Genomic DNA, 21,826 nt, shown 5'->3' with positions numbered 1-21,826 from the left:
CATCGTCAACATCAGCTGTCAATAAACATCCTGAGACAAAATTCTTGGCAAAAGTCTGCTAAGCATATACTGAACATAGAAATCTCAGACACAACCTGAAGAGAGAGTCATGGAAAAGATGAGGGTAAGATGATCTTATGTGCAAGTTTAATTTAAGATGTAAGCAGAGGACTATGAATTCGTAAGCCACTAAAACTGCCACAGAAGATACCAGGTTGGGGTCTGTGTGGCTGAAAGCACGAGGGGATCCAAAACACGCTCACAATACAAACCTGGCAGCCAGAGCCCCCACCTGGGGCAGCACCCCAGCAGGGATGTCAGCATCAGCAGCATAAAGGTATCGCAGGAACGCACACACCGCCTCTCCCGTCACGTCACTCAGCAGCACACGGCGTGTCTGCGCGTTCCCATCCTCCTCCACTAAGAACCCTTGGCTGTGAACCTGGGGTAGGAAGAAGGCAACGTCTGTTTGCTAGTAAAGGAACAGCAACACCAATGTTGTTGTTCCTATCGGCTTACTCCTTTCATTTGCCGAAGTCTTACCCTGGGACCAGGACCTGATGCCTCAGAGGGAAGCCAAGATGACCAGTTATCAGAGCTTCATATGCAACAGGGCATTTCCTTCCTGACCCTACAGCTGTTAGCTTCGATAAAGTTTAACTACTCGTTTTAGTCACACATGTAAATGATGGTCTTAGAGTTTTCCACTTAGTTTTAGAATCAAATTACTTCCCACAATTTCCAGAGTCATCTACACCTCTCTACAGGTGAGCTTCCTCTGGTCTGTTTTGAATTTACCTACCCTTGATGCACTGCCAAAACTCTAGTTCTCCTGGTGTCTCACAGGAAAAGAGACACCATACAAAACACTACTCCACTGAACTGGACCATTATCCGTGTGGATCCGACTTGATCTCAGGTTTTGGCGAAAATGCATCTCCAGTTCAGTAAGGTCTCGCTTCTTTTGCAGCCAAATCACATATTGTGCTATCTGAAACTCTCTCCAAAGTTAGGGGACGCCATGCAACAGAAAATACGAGCTCCGAAGTCATCCCTGATTAATTACTGTCTCCTTGTTACCCAAAATCTTCAACAAAGAAGAGCACTCCCTCACCTATACAGAAAATAAACATGAAATGCTGCTCTGCAGGTGGGGACTTGCAGGAAAACAACCCTCTGCAGGCATCAAAAATACAGCATAGGGCCAATCCCACAACTCTACCCACACAAATGATTCCTGCCCATGAAAACAGCGGATGAGAATGCTGAAGCCAGACAGAGTTGTAGGGAAATAATAAGAGAACATGGCTAACCCAACAGTTTTTAAAGTCCTTTGATTTGTGGGCACACGCACATTTGCTAATAGCTGTGAAGAGCTCTTAAAAAATTCATATTAAGACTGCTGTATGGCATATATGAACTTGCTTCCCCTCCCCAAACTTTCATGGACCCTTTAGAAACAGCCTGAGTTACCTTGGGTGGAAACTACTGCCAACATGCATGAGGATAAAACTAAACTTTCCAAAAGGGCAGCTTTAAAGAAAGGTTCCTTTGTTAGGGAGCTGGCTATATGGACTGATGGCAGCTCCATGAAAGAGTAGAGTTCAAATCTTAGGCTCAGTGCCTTTCACTGTCCTGACAGGAGGCTGCATAGGAGCAGGCTGGGAACTATTCAACTCAAAATGCTTCTGGGAATGTAAGAACTACTTCACTAGCCTTGCAAAAAGCACAGTTCAGTGCAGCTACCTCCAAAGCAACTCTGAGAGTGACAAAACCTCTGTGTAGGTTATTTTCAAGTACTTCCCAGAATCCCTTTACTCCATACTCCAGCTTCCCAGCCTGGGTGACAGGCAGGACACACCAAGATGGACAAGGCAGTCTGCACTTGCACAGGTACAAAAATTCAAGGGCAAAAAGCACTTAGGAAGCTTCCTCCATTGCTCATGGGCAGAATGCAAGGAGGGATCCTTGCCTCCCCGTAGTCTGCCCAGATAAAGTACCCCATTTTCCACCACTTTGTCAGGACTCCTGTTTCCTACGCTGAAAAACCACTACAGGTCCAGAGGCACTTGCCATTAGGCCCAGCAGCGCTCTGTGCTGATTCTGTAGCGTTAACTGATCGTAGGTGTGGGCAGCCTGGGCTTTCCTGAAGCAGAGGAGGAAAGTATGTCAGCAGTACTTACAACCTGAACGGCTTGTGGACAGCGTGCATACAACACAAACATGTGGGCATAAAGGACCTCCCCACAGTCCACCTGGAACTGGATATCACTTAAGTGGGGGTTGTTGACCATTGCACTGAAATCTTCAGCCAGCAACCTGAGAGAGGACTAGAACAGAGAAGGAACACAAAGAAGTTGTTATGTTACAGCCGACAAACACTTCCCTGAAAAATAAGAAGGGAATAACCCAGTTTATCAGCATTGCTGTACTGCGGGCCCCAGTCTGGACACACTGCCTTTGCCTCCTGAAGGTAATCATCAGCACTATCAACTTCAGGTCTTCCATACGACAAATAAGCAGACAAGTCTAACGGACATTTCTGGCTTTGTTTTGCTCCACTTTTTCACAGTCTGGCAATTGTGAAGAAAGGGCAGTCGTGTTGTATTCTACTGTACTTGTTCTGCCTTGTATTACAGCACATTATCACCCTCAGATCTTCACCACACCATTTCCTGATGTGGTCTAGTCACTGCCTACAATTGGCCTCTTGATCTACTGCCTTCCACCACATTTTTAGGAAGCTGTAATTTCCACTTCGACGGACTTGAACTCAATTCACTATAATTAGAGTAAGAGGAAAGAGAATGACTCAGGGATGGGGTAATGAGCCTTTCTTCTCTCGTTCACTGTCTGGCAATGACAGCTGAGAAGAGCAGCTCTGCCACAAGGGGCCCACATAGAATAAAACTAATGTAGGTGTCTAGTTCAAAGGAACTTATGTGCTTGTTACTGAAACCCTTTTTGAAAATTCCACTCAATTATAAAAAAGAAACGTAATTTCTATTATCATTCTAGAACCCCTTGTTGGAATTTTGGGGAGGGCTTGTTGACTGAGCTACCTGTGACTGGTTACTGGTGATGGTAAGGTCAGGCCTGGGGCACGCTGCCATAGACAGCAACGATGAACGCTCTGTTTCTGCTCTGGAGCTGCTCCCAGTACAAACCCACCCCAGGCAATCTTCTAAAGACTCAGATCCCTCTAGGCAAGTGTTGTGGCTCTGGAGGTGGCCAGTGCTTCAGAGAAGTGTGAAGTACCCTCAGCCCATGGTTGAGAGGCTGTCTGACTGTAAGTGGAAACCAGTTTATAGTTAACACACTAATCATTGACCTTGTGCTTTTCAAACCTACTGCAGAGTTGAGGAACTGCAAGTTTTATTCCAGTGAACATCCGCATGAGATGCAGTTCCACCTGGAACAACACAGCTCTTTATTTTATTAGCAGGTTTCTACATTAGCATTGGACTGTGGAAACCCAACCTTTCTACTCGCTCCAGCATGTGTTTGCAAGCAGCCAACACTAATTAGCACCAAAACAGCAGCACACACCGGAACACTTCTTCCAGGACTTCATAGGTGGGCTAGAGAAGACTCTGCATGTCGTGGCAGTGGCGTGGACTGATCTCCAAGGGGAAGACAGGAAGCTCAGTCTGGAAACTAATCTGATGTTTCTTGCTTTCTTATTCTTGGCAGGTAGGATACCTGCAAGACAGTACCTCAGGAAGCCAGGAAACACAGACTCCTGATGCTACGTTCCAGGCAGCAAGCCCAGAACAGCTTTCCTGCTGATGCTAAAATTATGAATCAGGAATGGGGAAATTAAATAAGGCTAGAAACCTCCTGGCTGCACCGTTCTCTGTGCAAAGCAAACAGACTGGTCTGAAGACAGCTCCGAGTGGGCATGTGCTCCTGTCGGAGAACACACCAGAACACTCTCTCCTACTGAGGAAGCCAGCTAGACTGGACTCCACAGATGTGACAAGGGTCTTAAACATGGCTGGGGGATGTGCTGCCAATGCAATGGATGTATTTGCTGTACATGGTTACATTCTGTCTGTGCTCATATAAAGCACAAACCTCTCCCACTGGCAATCCAACTCTTCAGCAACACTTCATTTGCTCAGGAAAACTATCATGGAATCAAACTAAATCTGAAAAAATGATCATACTGGTTTTGCTGGTAGCAACTGACTTTCAACAACAGTATCAGAACAGTTTCTGTATTGCTAAAGGCCTCTGGTTTAGTAGACTCAGAAGCTTATAAAACAAGATGTTTTTTCCTGCTAAGGATATTTTTTTTTTTAATACCCCCAAAGAGTATCTAGAGTTTCTGTAACAAGTAGCTGGGATGCTCAAGTTTAGTAGATTCCCACCTCACAGAATTGTTTCCTTTTAGAAGTCTCTTAATTCTATTAGCACAATATGAAAGTGCTTTCTCAAGGCATCAAAATTTATCTGGCATCAAAAGCTACTAGCTTTCATGGCATGATTATTTATTATCAAAGCAAAGATAGTAAGTTTCACCAGATAAAGTGGATGACCTGGTAAGAAGATGAATTGGGGGGGGCTTTATGCACTTCAATTGAAGAAAACTGATTATACATCCATGGGGGATTACATATCCACTGGTGCATCTGGGGTAAGATGTGATCTACAGAACACTACTGGCTTGATAAGAAAATCACCTGTGACTTACTAGCCTGTATTCTTCACCTAGTCACCACAGAGGGCACACTGATTTTCAAGCTAGATCCTCTGATATGTGTTCCCACAATTGAGGATTTTCTATACTAAACCTTTTAAAAGCTCACATTAGCAGCAAAAAAGTGCTCATCTTCCATGGACCTCACAGCATTCCACATCATCTATCAAGCTTTTATGCCAGATGAAGAGAATTTAGTGCAAGTCAGGCAGTCCTTGCAAGAATTCTCTCTTCCACTGCAAGGCACGGCGTGGAGAGGAAGGTGACAGAGGAGGAGCAGCTCCATTCAGAACCACCCAAAGTAGCTGGGTATGTAAGCCTGGAGGAAGCACCAGGCAGCTCTGTCTCTCCTGGGCTGCAGCCAGCTTTCTTTCGGATAGCCTGGGCATTAAAGCAGAGTACTGCCTAGTGTGGCACAGCTGCATCCCTAGTTCCTACCCCCAAATACTCTTAGTGCTATAACATAACTCTTTAACCTGGTTCTCTTTATATAAACGATGCACAGATTGGCCTTATGTTACCTGTTATTTTAAATCATCTCTCTCATCAGGTAGAGCAAGTACTGAAAAATCCACAGGCCTGCTTGTGGGCATCAATGAAATACCACCACGTGTGCTGATCTCACCTGTGCCCATGATGATTCCTGAGTGACTGTGAAACTTAAGCACCTCTTTGTTTCTATGGAAAGGAATGGGAAATATTCCATACTTCTATGAATTGCACAAATGCAATAGCTTCTTTTTTACAGTGATAAACAAATACAAAAAAAGTGGGAAAAAAGGATTGTTCTTACTCTTCTGCAGCTGCTCGTCAGGAGGCTCTTCTCTTTGGATGGGGGCACAAAGCCACGATGTGGAGTATCACTGGAAATCAGGTCTTTTCCTCAAAGAAGAAAACACACATTGCACATCACATACAACTTCTTTGTGAGACAGAGTGATGTAAGAACTCCTGACAGGATCCTTGCCATGACAGCTCCCCGAGACAGCTGCTATAACCGGCCTGACTGAGTTGAAGGCTCAGACCCTCCCAGGCTGCGGGTACCTAAGTACCATTCAGCCATGAGCAGCACCAATCTACTGCAGATCAGCGGGTGCCATAATCACCCACATGGAGGAACTGCAGAGTGCAGCACGCTTCTCTGCTTTCACATCTCAGTTTTCCTCCAGTGGGAAAAAAAACTATGACAGAGAGCGGGATGGGACATGCCAAGGTTTCATCCTAGCAGACAGGCAGAATGTATCTTGGATCCACATTTCAACTAGACAAAATGCTGTGGGCCCCAGTGCTCAGAGGCAGCCAGTGAAATCAGTTTTGCACAGCCTGAGCCCTGTGGTAGTCTACCGAGTGCACAGAACAGGATGCAGAGCAACAGAAAGAATTAACGTCTTCAGAAATGGGTTCTGATGCCTTAGTGTCTGCACAGTGTTTTTTCCACCACTTGGTCTCATTTACACACACATATACATTTACGCGTCGAAATTATTTCCCTCACCCAGGAAGCTATATCTCCACTGAAATCCCAGGAGCAGTTTTATAGGACCAGGAATCATTTGCTGCAGTTTAGTAGGGGAAGTGAGGAATATTATACCCAAGTGAAAATGCAGACAGGTAGAACTTAGCAACCATCTTCTCTTTCCCAGGTAAATACGAGACACACAATCCATTCTGCTGAACAGCCAGGCCGCTTTAAGGGACATCATTGACCTTGAAATGTGCAGTTGTGCACCACATGCAACTATGACTGGGGACATTAGAGAATTGCCCATAGAGGAATTCTAGGTGGTGTATTTTTTCAACTCTGTATAGGTACAGATAAACTTCAGGTTTGTGTAATTGATGTACCAACATAAGATCATCCCTCTTGCACATCTCTCTCATCCAATTGTCTCAAGACCTGAAAAGACAGTCCACATAACAGAAATAGCAGGGATGAGGATTTTGTCCCAGCTGTTGAACATGTCCGGGCTCCCTCCTGGCAGAAAATACTTCGGTATCTTTAAGGCAATTTTAAAATAAAATTTAGTATCTGCTGTCCAGGGGTTCTCTTAAATGCTAGGGTTTATGAATCATTTCAGAAACGTCAGCTTGGTTGTATCTAAAGCTTACTGCAGAAAAATGTCCCCCCACAATATCACCTCTTGGATCAACATCAACATCCTGCGGGTGCTGTCATGGCGCTCCTAGCTTAGCACAGTCTGGCTCTGTGTACCTGAAGGGGCTGGGGACGGGGCTCACGAAGCCCCCAGAACTTACCTGGCTGCTCCGCTGCCTGAACGTGGTCAACATCAAGGTTCCACTGAGTAAGGGTAAGTCCTTCCCTGGCCAACTCAACTAGGTCCTGCAGGGTCTGAACATCCTTCTGGCTGTGAGATAAAAACTGCCCATCTCCTTCAGGGCCTGACTTGGATTCATCAGAAGTTTGGCCTCCAACCTCTGTGCAAGTGGGTTCATGAGAACCGAGGTCAGGCTGAATTTGCTGGGATACTTTTGGCTGATCAGATCCCACTGATGGCAGAAGGTTCTCTGGCTTATGATTCTGATCAAAAGAGGAGCGAAAAAAGACACCAATAAATTAGGTCTCATTTTATGTATTTGCAGAGCTCAGAGTACAGTCTCTACTTCATACTTTTGGAACATCTAGTAAAGGATTACAGAGCATTCTCCAGGTAAGGGGCTTCTGAGGCAAATGCTCTCTGCAGTTTTATGAAGGACTCTCCAGAGGTAAGACGGCTCTGAACAGAAGAAAGGAAACTACAACAGAAAATGCAGAAAAGGTGGTTTCTCCAGGAGCATGTCTGTGCAGGCAACTGCCAAGCAGGGAGAAAGGATGGTGGAAATGCTCCCACTCCAACATCTAAATATTTCATTATAGCTGGAGCGCCTGGCAACCGTCACAGCTGAAGCTCTCCAGGTGCTTCTGTTCTGAGTTCTGAAATGCTTTTGCAGTTACATGTAACTAAATCAAACTTTCACCTTGGAGCTGATATTTTCCAGGTTTGGTCACTGTTTCCCAATAAAAATAGTTTTGTTTGTTTATTTCTAAGTAAAAATGGTTTAGCCATTTCTGTGAATGGAAAGAATCAGATGGGAAAACACACTCCTGCCACGATTTTAAAGGCTTTTCTATTCTTTATTTTTAAACTTCTCTGGCAGAGAAGTTGGCTTGAACGGAAGGTCAAAAATCTTCACAGAATGGAGCCCCTCCATTACAGCCCTAGCCTGCAATAAGCCAGTGAAAAACTCTGGACTTTGACTAGGGAAGAAGTATTAAATAAAGCACGTACATATGCACAGCAGTTTTTGAACAGAAGCACCAAATTCTTCAAGAAAAGAATGAGGGAAGGAAGAGAAGTCATATCCTTCTTCTCAGTGAGCAAGTGTGTGATGAGACTAAAAGAGCTTTGTTTACTTCTGTAGGCACTTTTTATAAAAATACAGAGCATTGACAGAGGCAGGAGATCTAGATGAAAAACAGAATGAAACAGTGGAACTGAAAACTGGATCAAACTCATATGCAACAAGAGGCAGTGGGATGCACAGGGAAAGCCTGAAGTGCAAATGCTTCACTTTACAACTCTAGGTGCTCCCACCTTCTCCTCTGTGCAAGACAAATACTAGTCTTCAGTTTAAACTTTTCACCCAGATCCTTGCTGAGTGCAACACATGGGCAAAGCTCATACTAGAATCAATCAGAGAAAAGTGCCAAGAAGGAAAACAACAGTCAGGCAGCTGTAAACAAGGACACACCAGTGGCAAAATGACCACACGGCATCCCTTTACTCAGTACTCTCTGTTCCCATCAGTTATATTTTCTGAAAGCTCAAGGAATAACATGGTAACGTGAGCCCTGGTCTCCTCTCTGAAAGGGAGAAATGAAAGTTTAAGATCATAAAACCTGACTGTGTAAGACCAGGGGACAACAGGGCACGAGCAGTGAGTATGAGTATGCAGAGGCAGGGGATCACTCATCTAACTACCAAATGAGGAAACAGGAGGGACAGGGCAAGTGAACCAGGGCTCACAAGTATCAGGGCAAAGACAAAAGAGCATCGCACCTGCACAGGCTTCCAAGGTACAATTGGAGGGGTTAATCCAGCAGTGTAGAATGATTCAGGGTCACAGGGTCCTGTCAGAGCACTGATATTCCATAAAAAGCACTCCCTGGTTTTGGACAATGGCAAGAGCCAGGTTGCTTTCCCAGATTCATCCTCCAAAATCCTACTAGTGGGAAGCTGAGGGGTGGGAGGGAATTCCACCTCTTCTGCAAGCAGCATAGCTACTCGCTCTTGGATCCTTTTGCGGGCCTTCTCTGGGTCCTGAAGCAGTAATGGTGGAGGTGCAGTTGGGCCTCTTTTACGCCGTTTTTTCTCTTTAAAAAGAAAGGGAAGAGGAACCCAAATAAATAAATAGCTAAACACAAACACATAGGGCAGAGGAGCTCAACATGCCAGCTCCTTCAGGTGTGTAGTCCGTGATGACCAAAAGGCAGCTACAAGCTGAACACAACTCAAGATTTCCGCAGGTAGTCTGAAGCCTCGCATCACCCTTATAGGAGAAATGAACTCCAGAAAAAGACTGACTCCTGCTCACACTGCTCTGCTGCCTGTTGGGAGCAGTCACATCTCTACAAAAGCTGATCATTATGGAAGCAACTGATATCCATTTAATCTACCTCCCAGACCCATGGAGTGGTGCCTGGACGGCACTTGACTAGACCCCAGTGCTTCACAAAAAAGGGAGAAAAAAACGCCAACAAATCCACGAAGGACTCCTTTTTTTGTGTACAGGTCACTGATGATATCAAACCACAGCTCACATGAACACTGAGCAGCTTTCATTTCGAAATCCTGCGTCTTACTACCTTTGCCCAACCCCAAACCCAACCGGCAGTACCTATCGGCAGGAGGAGACCTGAGCAGGGCCATGAAGAGTGAAGTCTCCCCTCTGCACAGCACTCAACACTCTCCCCTAGCAGCTGTCTTCCTTTCTAAACCTTTTTGCACACTGAAATAGCGAAGCACACACTCAACAGCATGTAGTATACACGTCTGTTACAGAAAGAAAACAGAGAGATAAGAGATAAGCTGAAAAAGCTGCATTAATCCAGGTTGCAGCAGGATGAATAGGAAAAAATCTACTGCAGAAGAAATAATAATAATCTTTTAACTTTATTTCTTTTCACTTCCACAGTTTACAAAAACCCACATCTTATCTTAAGAATATTTTACAGATTCAAAACAATCAATCGGTGAAAAAGGTATGAGATTCCTAAGGGATTTCACTAAAACCCATGGACATCCTGCAGTCTTTCTTGACTGTGTGTGGATACTGCATATTGTTGAAGCTCTGACAGCTTAAATAAAACAGAAACAGGGCTGTCATCCCTCCTATACCCAATGGGAAAGTTTTAGTGAAGAGCAGGCTGGGTTACATTACTCCTCCAATAACACAGCCTTTGACACTAACTCACTTTAACACATACCTGATCCTGGCTTCCATTTGATTGGCAAAGCAGCCACTGATTTCACATTTGTAACTGATTTTGCTTGTTCCTGCTTTTCTTGCTCCAACGGAGAGCGTGACATTGCCATAGCAACCAGCAAATCTTCATCCTTAGTCTCCAGTTTGGCCCTCTTCTGCATTTTCTTTGAGTCCTCTTTGGAGGAGCCTTTTCGCTTTGACCTGCTTGGTTGATTGCTGAAATACAAGAATGCAGCAGGAAGCCTAAGTTAATGTAACTGGATCAGAGACAAGCAACACTGCGCACTCCAGACCAGCTGCTCTACTTGCTCAGAGAGATTCCCATATCCAGGATAATGAGAAACTATTCACTACTTCCCTCCCTACCAGAGAGCAAAGGACTTCTTATCATCCACGGAATTTAGAGCAATTCAGAGAAAATCTTATTTTGAAAAAGTAAACACAAGACCACAGCACTGACGTAAGCATCTGCTATCTCTACCTTGAATGCTCTTTTGTACCAAAGGGGAAAAAACAAGTTGAAGCAGGGCAAAAACAAGATCACCAGAAAATGCTTTCCCACTCTTCTGCTTCCACAGGAAACGGGCAACGGTCCTTCCTCAGCACAAAGGGACTTATGAGCCCTTCTACACATTCAGTCAGGCACCACTTGCTGTACTGTGAAGATTCTGCTCAAATCCAAGACAGCAGATGCAGCTCTGTACTAAGCACATTTCAAAACATCACGTCTGTTTCCTCCTTGCCTCGGGGTGTAAAGGCACATATATCCAGCACAGCCACAAGCCGAATAGCTGAGGCATTGGCACGACAGATGCTCAGGAGAGACTGCACACTCGTACGATGTGGTTTGCTTAAAAAGCTCAAACACACCGTTCAGCTTTACTGCATAATTGCCTCATAGAGCACAAATATTTCTGACAAACCAGTGTAAGATTATTTACCCCCTATTTTGCTCCTGCCTGCTGCCTTTTAAAGTCATCCACCACCTGACCACTTCTGAAGGAAAGCAAGATGATTTCTCCAACAAACTACCACATTCTACTCATGTGCTACTGGGTCATGGCTCTACTTGACCTTCTTTGGACTTGGGCCCACCCAACCTGCAAGCCTGCCTTGCTTCTACCGTTCATCCCCAGGAGCACAGGGTCAATGTCTCTCAGGCCAAAGGAAGTAACCAGCATCTTTTATTTTCACCAGCTTACCTGGGACACTGAAGAGGTGCATCACCAAGCGAGGATACCTGCAACTGCACTGCCTGAAGAAGCAGCTTAGGAGGAACATCCATCTCGACAGCACAGCGTTTCAAGTGACTGACTCGGCTCTGTGGGGTTTGGAACTGCTTCCCGCAGATGGGACACTCGGGGACCAGTGGTTTGCTGGAGGATGACATCTGCGCTTCTTCCATCTCATCCAGACACCTGTGAGATGATGGCAAAGCTTACCTCTGAAGACTTTAAAACTGTCCACACTAAGATTTAAACCATAGTAAAGAAAAGGGAGCACAATCATCCCTAATATCTCCAACAGCCAAAGAAACATGCCCTAAAAACCAAGAATTATGTACCCACCACTGTGATGACTATGATGTATAACGGCTACACGGAAATTATGGCCTCAGAGGCATGTTAAAAACATGATGCTCAGAAGTATGTGCAGGTAATAACCTTCTTTAACTTCACTGCATGTCCATCACTTAATTCTTCTTTCTGCATTCATTCGAACATTCCAGCTAATTTATAAACCACCATTAAAAAAAGAATCACCCTACCAGAGAAATGGTACATCTTCCTCACCTGAAACAGGACTACTTCTTGTCCTTCTTACGATTTTGTAGGCATGAGCACATCCAGTGTCAAGAATGCAAGCGTTTTCAAGTCAGATATCTCACTTGACAAGGACAGTGTTTTATGTCACAGAAAAGGGACCAGTCGAAATGAACACTGCACTTATGAGTGAAGGATAATGAACTTCTAATAATTTCTGGTAGGCCAAAACTATATAAAAATTTTTAATGGTTCTTTTTCTGTCCTCTCCAAAGAGATTCACGTGTGAAATCCTGGACCTGCAGTACCTGTTATAAAAATCACTCCCTGATTAGTAATGACACACACTACCTACGCACAGGTAGTTGTGTAAGAGACCATTCATCTGATGTACTAGGACTGGTAATTACTAGTTTGCCAGTGCATCTATCCATCTACAGCTTTACCTCTTGTGATGAAGACTGCTATCAAAAAATCCATTGCTAATATAACCTTGTAATCTCATCATATGCTTACATGCCTAATGGTTTAGAAAGCAGACTTAATTTCCAAAAAACATTTCTGACACGCTGTTGCTGTTTTACAACCTGTCCTCTCAAGCAGCAGTAAATATCTGAAGACAGGAACAGCAGTAACACCTCTGAAGCTGCAGCTGCAGATAACCCTAATGAATGTGAGTCACTCAATAACGTGATGTAGGACTGGACAAATCAAATCACTCTTGCCCCCTGAAAGTGCTGGAATTAAGAAATTAAAACCATTCAAATGTGCTGTTTCTGATATTTTCTCAACAGAGAAGCAAAGACTTTTAATTTACAAAGAGATATCTGTACATAATATAGTAACAGTACTTGATACTTACCACTAAGGAAACTGTTAATTTAAGGGCACTAATTTCAATTTAATTGCACACATTCTGACAAAAGAGAAGGCAGGGACGCCTTCCCTTAGCCTCTCTACTCTCACTGTCACAGCTCTACAGTGCAAGTTAGTCATCCTTCTGAACAGTATCACCTTTCCCTCAGCAAACAGCTCGGATACGCAGGACATACTAGATGTCCTCAGACAAACAATTTTTAGCAAAATGGATCAAACATCGCTTTGTTGGATGAAATCGGTAGATCTCAAAAACTGCAGTAGTGGGTCCTCATTAATTGTGCTAGCCACTTTACAGTCGCAGTCCTGCTGCCACACTGCCGATGAAAGCAGCGTTGGCCTTACCACACACGTGCAGAAGCCCTGCAGGGCCGGAGGATCAGCCTCTGCTTTGAGATCAAAACGACTTGTTAATTCAGGCCATGAAGGTCAATGCCACTATGCAGATTCCCCTGCTACCATGTTCTGTAATGGCTAAGCTGACTGAGCAGTCTAGGAGGGAGGGGAGAGGATGTGGAAAGGACACATCATGCTGGTCTTTCACCTGTTAACATGCTGCTCTCGTCGCGTTGTGTTCATGGCTGAGAGATCCTTCTGGCAGATCTGACAAAAAAACAAGCCTGCATCCTCTAGGCTTGCCAGGGCTTCCTCTTTGGTTTCCTGCTGAAGAGCCAAAGCCAGCGCATTGTCATGCTCCATGGATGGAAGATGGTGGGTATCTGGCAAAGAAGGGAGACACAATCTAAGATAGAAAACTAAGACTCCTGTATGAAAGGCATAGAACTGTTATACTTCTCATTATTAGTTTATCAGACACATAAAAATTAATTGCAAATTTTCTCTTGCATCTTCACATTTGACTTCTCACACGGAAATGTACAAACTGCACTTTAAACCCTACAGGCCTGCACTACCCTGGGAACAGGAGGTGGTAATGCGTTGGCAGTACATCACATGTCAGAGCCAAATGAAGGGTAAGTTTTGGCTACAGTTCCTGGGGCGAACATGGGGTCTTATACACCACATATTAAAGGACAGCAGATTTTCATGTCCATAGAGAACCAACAGGGCCTTGACTTATAAAGAACCAAACCAGAGTAAAATTGCTGTGAATTCAATTCATCTGCATAGAACATATTGCCTTACAGAGAGCTTGGAGATCTACCAAAGGTGGGGGCTACCTAAGAGTCATATTTACCTAACAGCTACTTAACACTGTCCCAAGGGAAGGATGACAAGGTTCACCAATCCTGTTGGAATTTCAACCTGTTTCCAAGAAGACAATTATCCATCCAGAATCAAGCATAAGGTTAATTCAGCCTCAGAGAAGAGCTGGGAGAAAAGTACGGATAGTCCTTTAACAATAGAGAAAGCAAGTTTTCTCAGCGATCTGGAGTGATTTATTCAGTGCTGCACACTGAGCCACTAGGCTAGCTGGGAACAAAGCCCAGGAATCTGGATTGCTTCTCATGCAACCATTCTGCACGTGCAACATTCTGTACGTGCGCTCTTTCTGCACGTACAAGAGCTAACAGGAGAAACGTACCATTCTCTGATGGCTTCTGCTCCTGGCTTTCGTCAGGGAAATCCCCGCTGGCTACAGACTTTGGCAAGCTATCATCTGTGCTGTGTTTTAGCTGCTCAGGTGCCACTCTCTTGAACTGCTGCATTCTCTCCACTACCAGCTCTGCTACCCGCATCTTCGACCCTGCGAGCGGCGGTATCTTTGAGGTGGGTGAAGAGCAGGTTCCTGGCTGTGTAGCAGGATGGAAGGATAATGTAGTCTGGGAACAGCCACTCAGAGTATTTACTAGAGGGGGAGAAAACACCAGAGCTTTACCGGTCAGTTTTAAACGCATAGCTGAGCTGCCAAGATTGCTGCTTGGAAGCAGCAGCCTAAGCCAGGCTCAGTTTTGCAACAGCCATTCTTAGAGGAAGAAGTGAACAATTTGTTTAGCTATTACATGACTTTATGCTTGATAACCACAGTAACAGTATCAGGCTTCTGTGCTACAGTGGAGTTTAGATATTTCTATATCCCTTTTAGAGGAAGGAATTAAGGAAGGCCTTGCCTGAAGGTCACTAGCGGGAGCAACAAGCAAGGCAGCCCTACAGCCCCGCTCTCCCCAGCGTTCCCACCACAGGATGTCCTGTGGTTCCTGCTGTTCTTCGCTGTTTGATCTCCAAACCCTATCTGTGACTCGAACTTTCAGGCTCTGAGCTGAAGGAACCTGGAGCTCCCAAAGAGAGGTAGTAACAAGCAGGAGGCAGAGGCAATGCCAGACTAACACCTCGGCATACCACTGCTCTCCTTGAGGTATCCTGTGGATATGGGCAGCACGCCAGATGGGCCCAAAGATTTCGCCAGCCCCGTATCTTGTCTCTGAGCGCAATCAGCAACACATACTTAAGAAAGGGTTGACCAGGACAGGACAGGTACAAAATAATCCTTCTCCTGGCTGACCTTATTTATCAGTTTAAGGACTTCCTGCACTGGTGACTGCAGTCTGGCCATCATATTTAATAACCACTGAAGGACTAATCCTTTATGAATTAATCCAACACCTTTCTTAACTCGTTTATATTTTTGGCCTTGACAACATCCCGTGGCAATATATTTCACAATACAATGACGCACTGGGTGAAAAAGCACCTCAATATATTCTAAGCTTGCTTCTAGATGATTTGAGGGTGTTTTTCTCGGTCCTGGTATTGCAAAAAACAGTGAATAATGACTCCCTAACACATCACTTTGTACCAAGGCTTCACCTTACTGAAGGACATCTTCTGCCTGCCTGTGGCACAGAACACACTCCTAGGTTAAACCCCCAGATAAGCCTAAGTAGCTAAGTGTAGATGGAAACAAAAGATGCAAGTCTGCTTCGATCAGTGCTGCTATACATCCCCTCCGGGCGGACTTCTGAAGAGCTCCACTGACCTACAGAACGTTTTCGGTCCTAGCCTATTTTCTGTGTGAAAGATTTCGGTTCACTCACCTGTCAGGGTCCTCTGGCTACACTCACTGGTCACTGTACTCAGCTGGCTGGCAGGGAAAGGGTTTCTCGTTCCATCCCCTTGTGCAGTCTCACCACTACTACAGGCCACAGCGTCACCATCTTCTTTGTGCACCAATTTTTGTTCCTTTGGACCCAAATCTTGAGGCAAGTTTGTTTCCTTCGCTGCTGGTAAGCAATGATGGTTTTGGCTCTTAGCAGCAGCTTTGCCTCTTCTTAATTTGGTTTTTGGTGCAGTAGTCTTTGACCTGTTCTGAGCCCTTTTCGCTGCCTCAGCATCCCCAGCTTTTTTCTTCGCTCTACCCAAAAGATTGGCCCACAACTCTTTAAAATCACTGTCCTGTTCATCCATTGGCCTGCAGGTTCCAGTAACACTGTGGCCTAACGACACTGTGAGGACAGGAGGGCAGGGGAAGATACCAGAGTCAGTTCAGGTTTGCATCCTCCGCCACCTGCAATTTTCACCAAGTCCCTTCCACCACCTCAGAGATCTCCATTCTCCAGGCTTCAATGAGGTCAACACAGTGGGCACTTCTCTGCTGTTCTGACAGTTCATTCTTCCACACTTAATTCACAGCCATTTAGTAGAGCACATTCTCTCTCCAAGGACCCCACTTGCTTTCACAAATAAGCATCGACAAGTTGGTTCTTCAGAAGTCTCTAGATCATAAGTTAAGCACCTCAGTTCGTACAGAGCATGCATAGGATCTTCGTGATATGCTATAGGGCTTCAGAAAGACACTTAATAAAGCCCTTAAATAAAGAAATAAAAAAAGGTGATTATGTAGGATGGTATATGCAGATGCATTGTGGGACAGGGCTGGGGTAGAACTTTGAAGGAGGAGAGAATTTGTATAAAATAGTAAGATGAGAAAAAGCACGTATTGACCCAAACCACTATCACTATAATTGTACTACAGACATGCACAAGCCACATTAGGAAAGAAGAGGAAAGCTTTCAAAACAGATCTCTGATACTGGGTAGGCTTTTGTCCTGGAGCTCAGGATTTTTTTTTTATATGCATCCGTACTTACATTTATATAACACAAGACCAGGGAATGCAGCAGGGGAGAGAAAAAAACCCACGTCCTTCAGATCAAGCAGCTATTCTAGAGTGTAAAATTCTGCTTTGCGACACAGCAGCTTTAAAGAGGAGAGCCTGATCTCATTTTGAGAAGTAAATAAAGGCAGTTTCTGGCATTTCAGAAGGGTTTCTGGGACAAGTCTGAGAACAACTCTATCAAACGTGTTCATCCTTTCTCTCGCTGCTCACCTTCAGGATTAGCTCTCCTGCTAACTAATACTGAACTCTTCCTCTGAGTACTCAATAAACCATGGCACTGACCATGTTTCACAAACTGCTGTCAAATGCACAAGGTAAACAGACTAAACAAACGGTATTTTAAAATGAGTTTCTTAATCTTTTCAGCTACAGTAAGAACAGCATTACTAGCTAGGGATTACTTGGAACAGCACTAGGTACAATGTCCAGATGGAAATGCCATCAGCCCCCAGGCAACATTAAAACTAGATCTCTATTCTTAGACATTTTGATTGTCCTCTTCTTCCTAGTCCTAAGTTCACTATGGTTCTGGCTATTTTACCAGAAGTTTTATATTGCTCCCAAACCCTATTTCTTTCAAGCCTAAACTGGAGTGTTTCACTTGGAATGGCAGCAGCTGTGGTTCAGTTTCTCCAGTAAGCTCTGGGCATAGAAAGACTCAAAAAGCAGGAAAAACACATACGAGATTGTTTTCTCAAATGGCTTGGCTGCAGACATGCGAGGCCAAGGAATGCTGGTTACACACTTCATGGGTCAGCCTTTCCTATAAGCAATTACAGATGTTAATGGATTTATTTATTTTAAACTCAGGCTCCCAAACCAGCAGAGGATTTTGCTGTGAATCTTGGAGTCATTTTCTGTTAGAGAGAAACTGAAGTTTTATGTAGCCAGTTCATAAATTTAATTTTCCTGGACAGAATCTTGGTGGAGTTATCATTGTAAATTGACCATTTTCTTCTAAGTAGAAGACGGCATGTGGAGAAAAACAGAATCTCACATCCTGCACGGCTTTAAATACCTCTCACAGACACATCTGTACTGTCGTATTATTTATGGTGAGTTCCTGATATTAAACTTTGAAACAGATCAGCACTTTTGCATTTGCAATCAATGTTCAGTGTCCCAGGTAGACCAAGTCAGACGTACAAATGATGCAAAACTAACTAAGAATTTATCTGTCTTACTCCTCCCTTTCCAGACTTGTATTTACAGGCTCCTGCTCTGTTCAACATCGCAGTATTTCTGATGCTGCTGCTATCGGTGTACCTGAGAGCCAGCTTTGGCACGAGTTTGTAAGATCAAAAAGTAACGGCTTTGAAAAGAATTTCTTTCCGTATAGTATTCAATTCATTTTGGAAGATTTTAGGACTCAACAAATCATAAAGCTGGTCAAATAAAATAAACAGCAGCACTTACCTATCCACTTAGATGCCAAATTTATAGCCCAACTGTTCCCTTCAAGTAAATGTGGATCAGCAAAGTACTACAAAACAGGACCAATAAGAACGAAAGATGGAACCTGGAAAATGGAAGGAAAAGGTTAGATTTAGCGTATTTTGTACTGACTGCTCAAGTTCCAAGTTGCAGAGGGAGGGAGACAGCAGTAACACATGCTCTAATGGTGCTAAGTTCTGCCACTTCTGTCGACCTGTGTACTTGAAATACGTAGGTGAGTTAGATGCACCGCTCAGGGTCTGCTCAGCTCAGCACTGTGTCCCCAGCAGTCAGCAGCACCGCCCGCCGCTGCAGAAAAAGCCCAGAACCTTTCAGAAGGCAGAACAGGTCAGACAGACTGGATAAAGCCCTGAGGAACCTGGTCTGACCCCTTAGCTGACCCTGCTTTGAGCAGGACCTTGGACTAGAGACCTCCTGAGGTCACTTCCAGCCTGAGTTATCCTGTGGTCCTACAAATAGTCCGTACTTGCCTTTTCCATTTGGGACTAATTTTGTTTCCTGATTACTTTCTTGAAACCAGAAGGACAACAGTTAATTCTTATAGCCATCAACGTTACTATCATAACCCTCTAGTCATGTAACACCCTCACCTTTTTGATGCTGCCATTTTTAAGCTCACAGGCATCTACTGAATTGAATTCCCTGGTTTAACTGAAAAAAACCAGGAGAAAGTACCCCTTTTCATCAGTTTTGTTCGCTTCCTTGGTACTTCACTGACTGTCTTTTGTTGAGACAAGGAGGACAGAACCTCCAAATCCCCTCTCTTTAGATCACTCAGTACTTTATTAAATTATATGTATCACATCTTCCAGTGTCTATGCTCTAAGAGTCCTAGTCTTTTCCTAGGAGAACCTTTCCTGGCCCCTACCCATCTCCATCAGTATTCTCTGAACCTCCTTCACTCTCCATTGCTTTTTCTGAGACGTGTTGGCCAGTACTGCAGACAGCAGACTGCTGATACGGCTGATGAAGTAGTTTTATATTGTTCACATTCCTTCCCCATTCAGGCCTCGCAGATCCTAACAGCTTCTTTGCTTTGTTTTGAAAGCACCTGCTTGTTCAGCAAAGGTTTTACCTGAATAGAAATGCCCAGGGCTCTTTCAGTATCTGGTATCATTAAGGTGTTCCATATAATTTACCTCTTTTTCCACCTCCATGCTCTACTTTATACTCCTTCACACTGAAGTTCATGATCTACTGTGTCACCTGCAGCCGTGGAGCCTGCTGGAACCACCTCCGATCTCAACTGAGCTGAAAAAGCTGCGTCACTGCCCAGTGGGACCACCAGGCCCACGCCGAGGTGGATTCAGAATGAACCCTTGGATGCTCTTTGCTACCTTTCAGCCAGTTTTCTCTCTCAGATCGTTTACCATTCACGGTAATTCTTTATCTCTCTCCCCTTTTCAAAGGACTTCTGAGCAAGCTACATTAATCCCTTCTTTATTTCCTGATTTGTTGACAAATTCAAACCACTCCATTAGACTACTGAGAGACACTCTACTGGAGAAACTAGGCTACCGTGTTGATAAGGTGCTATCAGGTTAAAATATATATAATGACAGACATCTACAAATAACTTGATGATCATTTCAACCAGTTTCATAGGTACATATAAAAGACTTACCGCCTTGTAATTACTTAGTTCAATCATAGAATCATTCTTAAAAAAACCCAAACAAACAGGTAAGACATCTGCTACCCTCCCACCCTTCAGAGCAGCTTCTCTTTTAACGACTGAAAGCGTATTTCTACCAGCAGTCCAACCACGTGAGCCTATCTCTTCTGAGCTCTCAAATATACAACATCTGGGCCTGCTCACTTGCCACTTTAAACCGTCTATTTGTTCCAGGAACAATTCTCCTGCCATTTCAGTCTCCAAGAATATGTCATCATTGTGGCTAGAAAGCGTAGATCAATGCTAGGTAGGCCTCAGCAACTTGCACCCAGTGGATACCTTCTCCCCTCTCGACCCCCGCAGTGGTGGCTCAGTACATAACCTCCTCAATTACTCATCTCTACGGAAGCCTGACTCTATACCTTCAAAAAACCGAAAGTGCCATGCTACCCTGGGAGCAATTTCCTGGGTTTCATGAGAAATACTAGGGGAAGTCGGATTATTTAACGCTAGAAAGCGAGGCAAAAAGTAACCTGAATTTTTTTTGATACACCATTTCCTTGTGGCCCCATTCTGCAGACAGATCCTCTCCCCTCATCTCCACCAGTGAAACAGCCTAACTGGCGGCTGCGTTCCTAACTGGGTGTAGGAAGACATGGTGCTGAGCCTGCAGCACCCGTCTCCACTAGACAGGGAACATGGAGTGAGGCTGCGCTCCGGGTGCCAGGCGGAGCGGGTTGCTGCAGGAAGGGTGGCACCTTGCTCGGTAGGAGCACCTTCTCCCACTTCCTCCACCAGCAAGATCAACATAGGAGTGGTCCTGACAGTCCTGTACGGCTGGCCAGAACTTAAGGGAAAGTCAAAGAATGGGGTCAAAGTGACTGATATCGCCTCAGCCTTCAGAAATTAGTTAATTGTCACAGTCTGTATGAACCTAGGCTGCTAATTACAGCGTGTTGACAGTAGACAGGATGATGGGATGCACGCTGTTGTGCTGGCACTGAAAGTTTTATCGCCCCACTCCCCTTCTCCTTTTTTGAAAGCTGCGGCCTGAAGATCTGAAGGTTGGTAGCAAAACTTTCAATCAAGCCAGTCCAAATACTGCAAAGGGAAAGAATTTCTATAGTGTTTATTCTGGAAACCACACCAGAAGGCGGTCCCTAGGGATTCTTCCAGACCAAATCCTGTAACAAAAAATCTTCCTACAGGTTCCTGATGGAGAAGAACCTACATGTCAACAGTATAACTTCCGAAAAAGAGTATTATCCTCCATACTTTCAGAGACCCTCTTCACTATAGCCTGTTCTCTCCAGGTTCCTGCACTAACCAATACCTTTATCACCGACACTACTCTACAAAGACACAACACTAGATCTGTACAGTGCAGGGTCTCTGTGTTTGTAGAAGTGCAAATAAATTAACACTGAAGACAGCAGCGCTTGTTCTATGAGGAGAGAACAAATGTAAGTGCAGAACAGGAATTCAAAGTCAGGTACCAACCCTCTTGTCCAGCTTTCCTGTGCCAGAAAAGGATAACAAAACCAGATGCAGAAATATAGGAAATGACAAATTAACTCAAGTCTATATAAGCAAGGAAATAATAGCTATGAAAATCATAATCGGATTCTAACGAGCAATCTTAGCAATGACCAGTATCAACATCTACCTGTCACTACCCACTTCTATTACCTGATATCCCGTCAGAGTACCATGCTCACGTTTCTTTTAAAGACTACACCTCCCCCTGCTAGTACCTTGTACACATGGTAACGCATTTCATAGCCAGTAAAAAACCTACCACATTCCAGACATGAATTTTATATCACTACTTACATGACAAAATGTCCTTCTAT

The 21,826-nt window shown here is 44.4% G+C and overlaps 1 protein-coding gene across 3 annotated transcripts in view; it reads right to left on the bottom strand.

Moving 5' to 3' along the window:
• SLX4 (SLX4 structure-specific endonuclease subunit) overlaps window positions 1-21,826 on the bottom strand; it is a 36,111-nt gene that overhangs the window by 10,155 nt on the left and 4,130 nt on the right. For all 3 annotated transcript variants that reach the window (XM_075165945.1, XM_075165943.1, XM_075165944.1), the window contains exons 3-13: window positions 18,320-18,422; window positions 15,822-16,592; window positions 14,372-14,635; window positions 13,370-13,544; window positions 11,389-11,604; window positions 10,188-10,402; window positions 8,761-9,074; window positions 6,959-7,241; window positions 5,496-5,584; window positions 2,184-2,330; window positions 273-442 (exon numbers count right to left, since the gene is read on the bottom strand). In XM_075165945.1, the coding sequence (XP_075022046.1) occupies window positions 273-442; window positions 2,184-2,330; window positions 5,496-5,584; window positions 6,959-7,241; window positions 8,761-9,074; window positions 10,188-10,402; window positions 11,389-11,604; window positions 13,370-13,544; window positions 14,372-14,635; window positions 15,822-16,191 (2,243 nt within the window). In that variant the 5' untranslated portion in view covers window positions 16,192-16,592; window positions 18,320-18,422. The remainder of the gene's footprint in view (window positions 1-272; window positions 443-2,183; window positions 2,331-5,495; window positions 5,585-6,958; window positions 7,242-8,760; window positions 9,075-10,187; window positions 10,403-11,388; window positions 11,605-13,369; window positions 13,545-14,371; window positions 14,636-15,821; window positions 16,593-18,319; window positions 18,423-21,826) is intronic.

This window comes from Calonectris borealis, chromosome 16 (genome assembly GCF_964195595.1).
Source record: "Calonectris borealis chromosome 16, bCalBor7.hap1.2, whole genome shotgun sequence".
In the NCBI taxonomy this organism is placed as follows: domain Eukaryota; kingdom Metazoa; phylum Chordata; class Aves; order Procellariiformes; family Procellariidae; genus Calonectris; species Calonectris borealis.
Note: the sequence above shows the minus strand (reverse complement) of the source record. Positions and strands in the feature narration are given on the sequence as shown.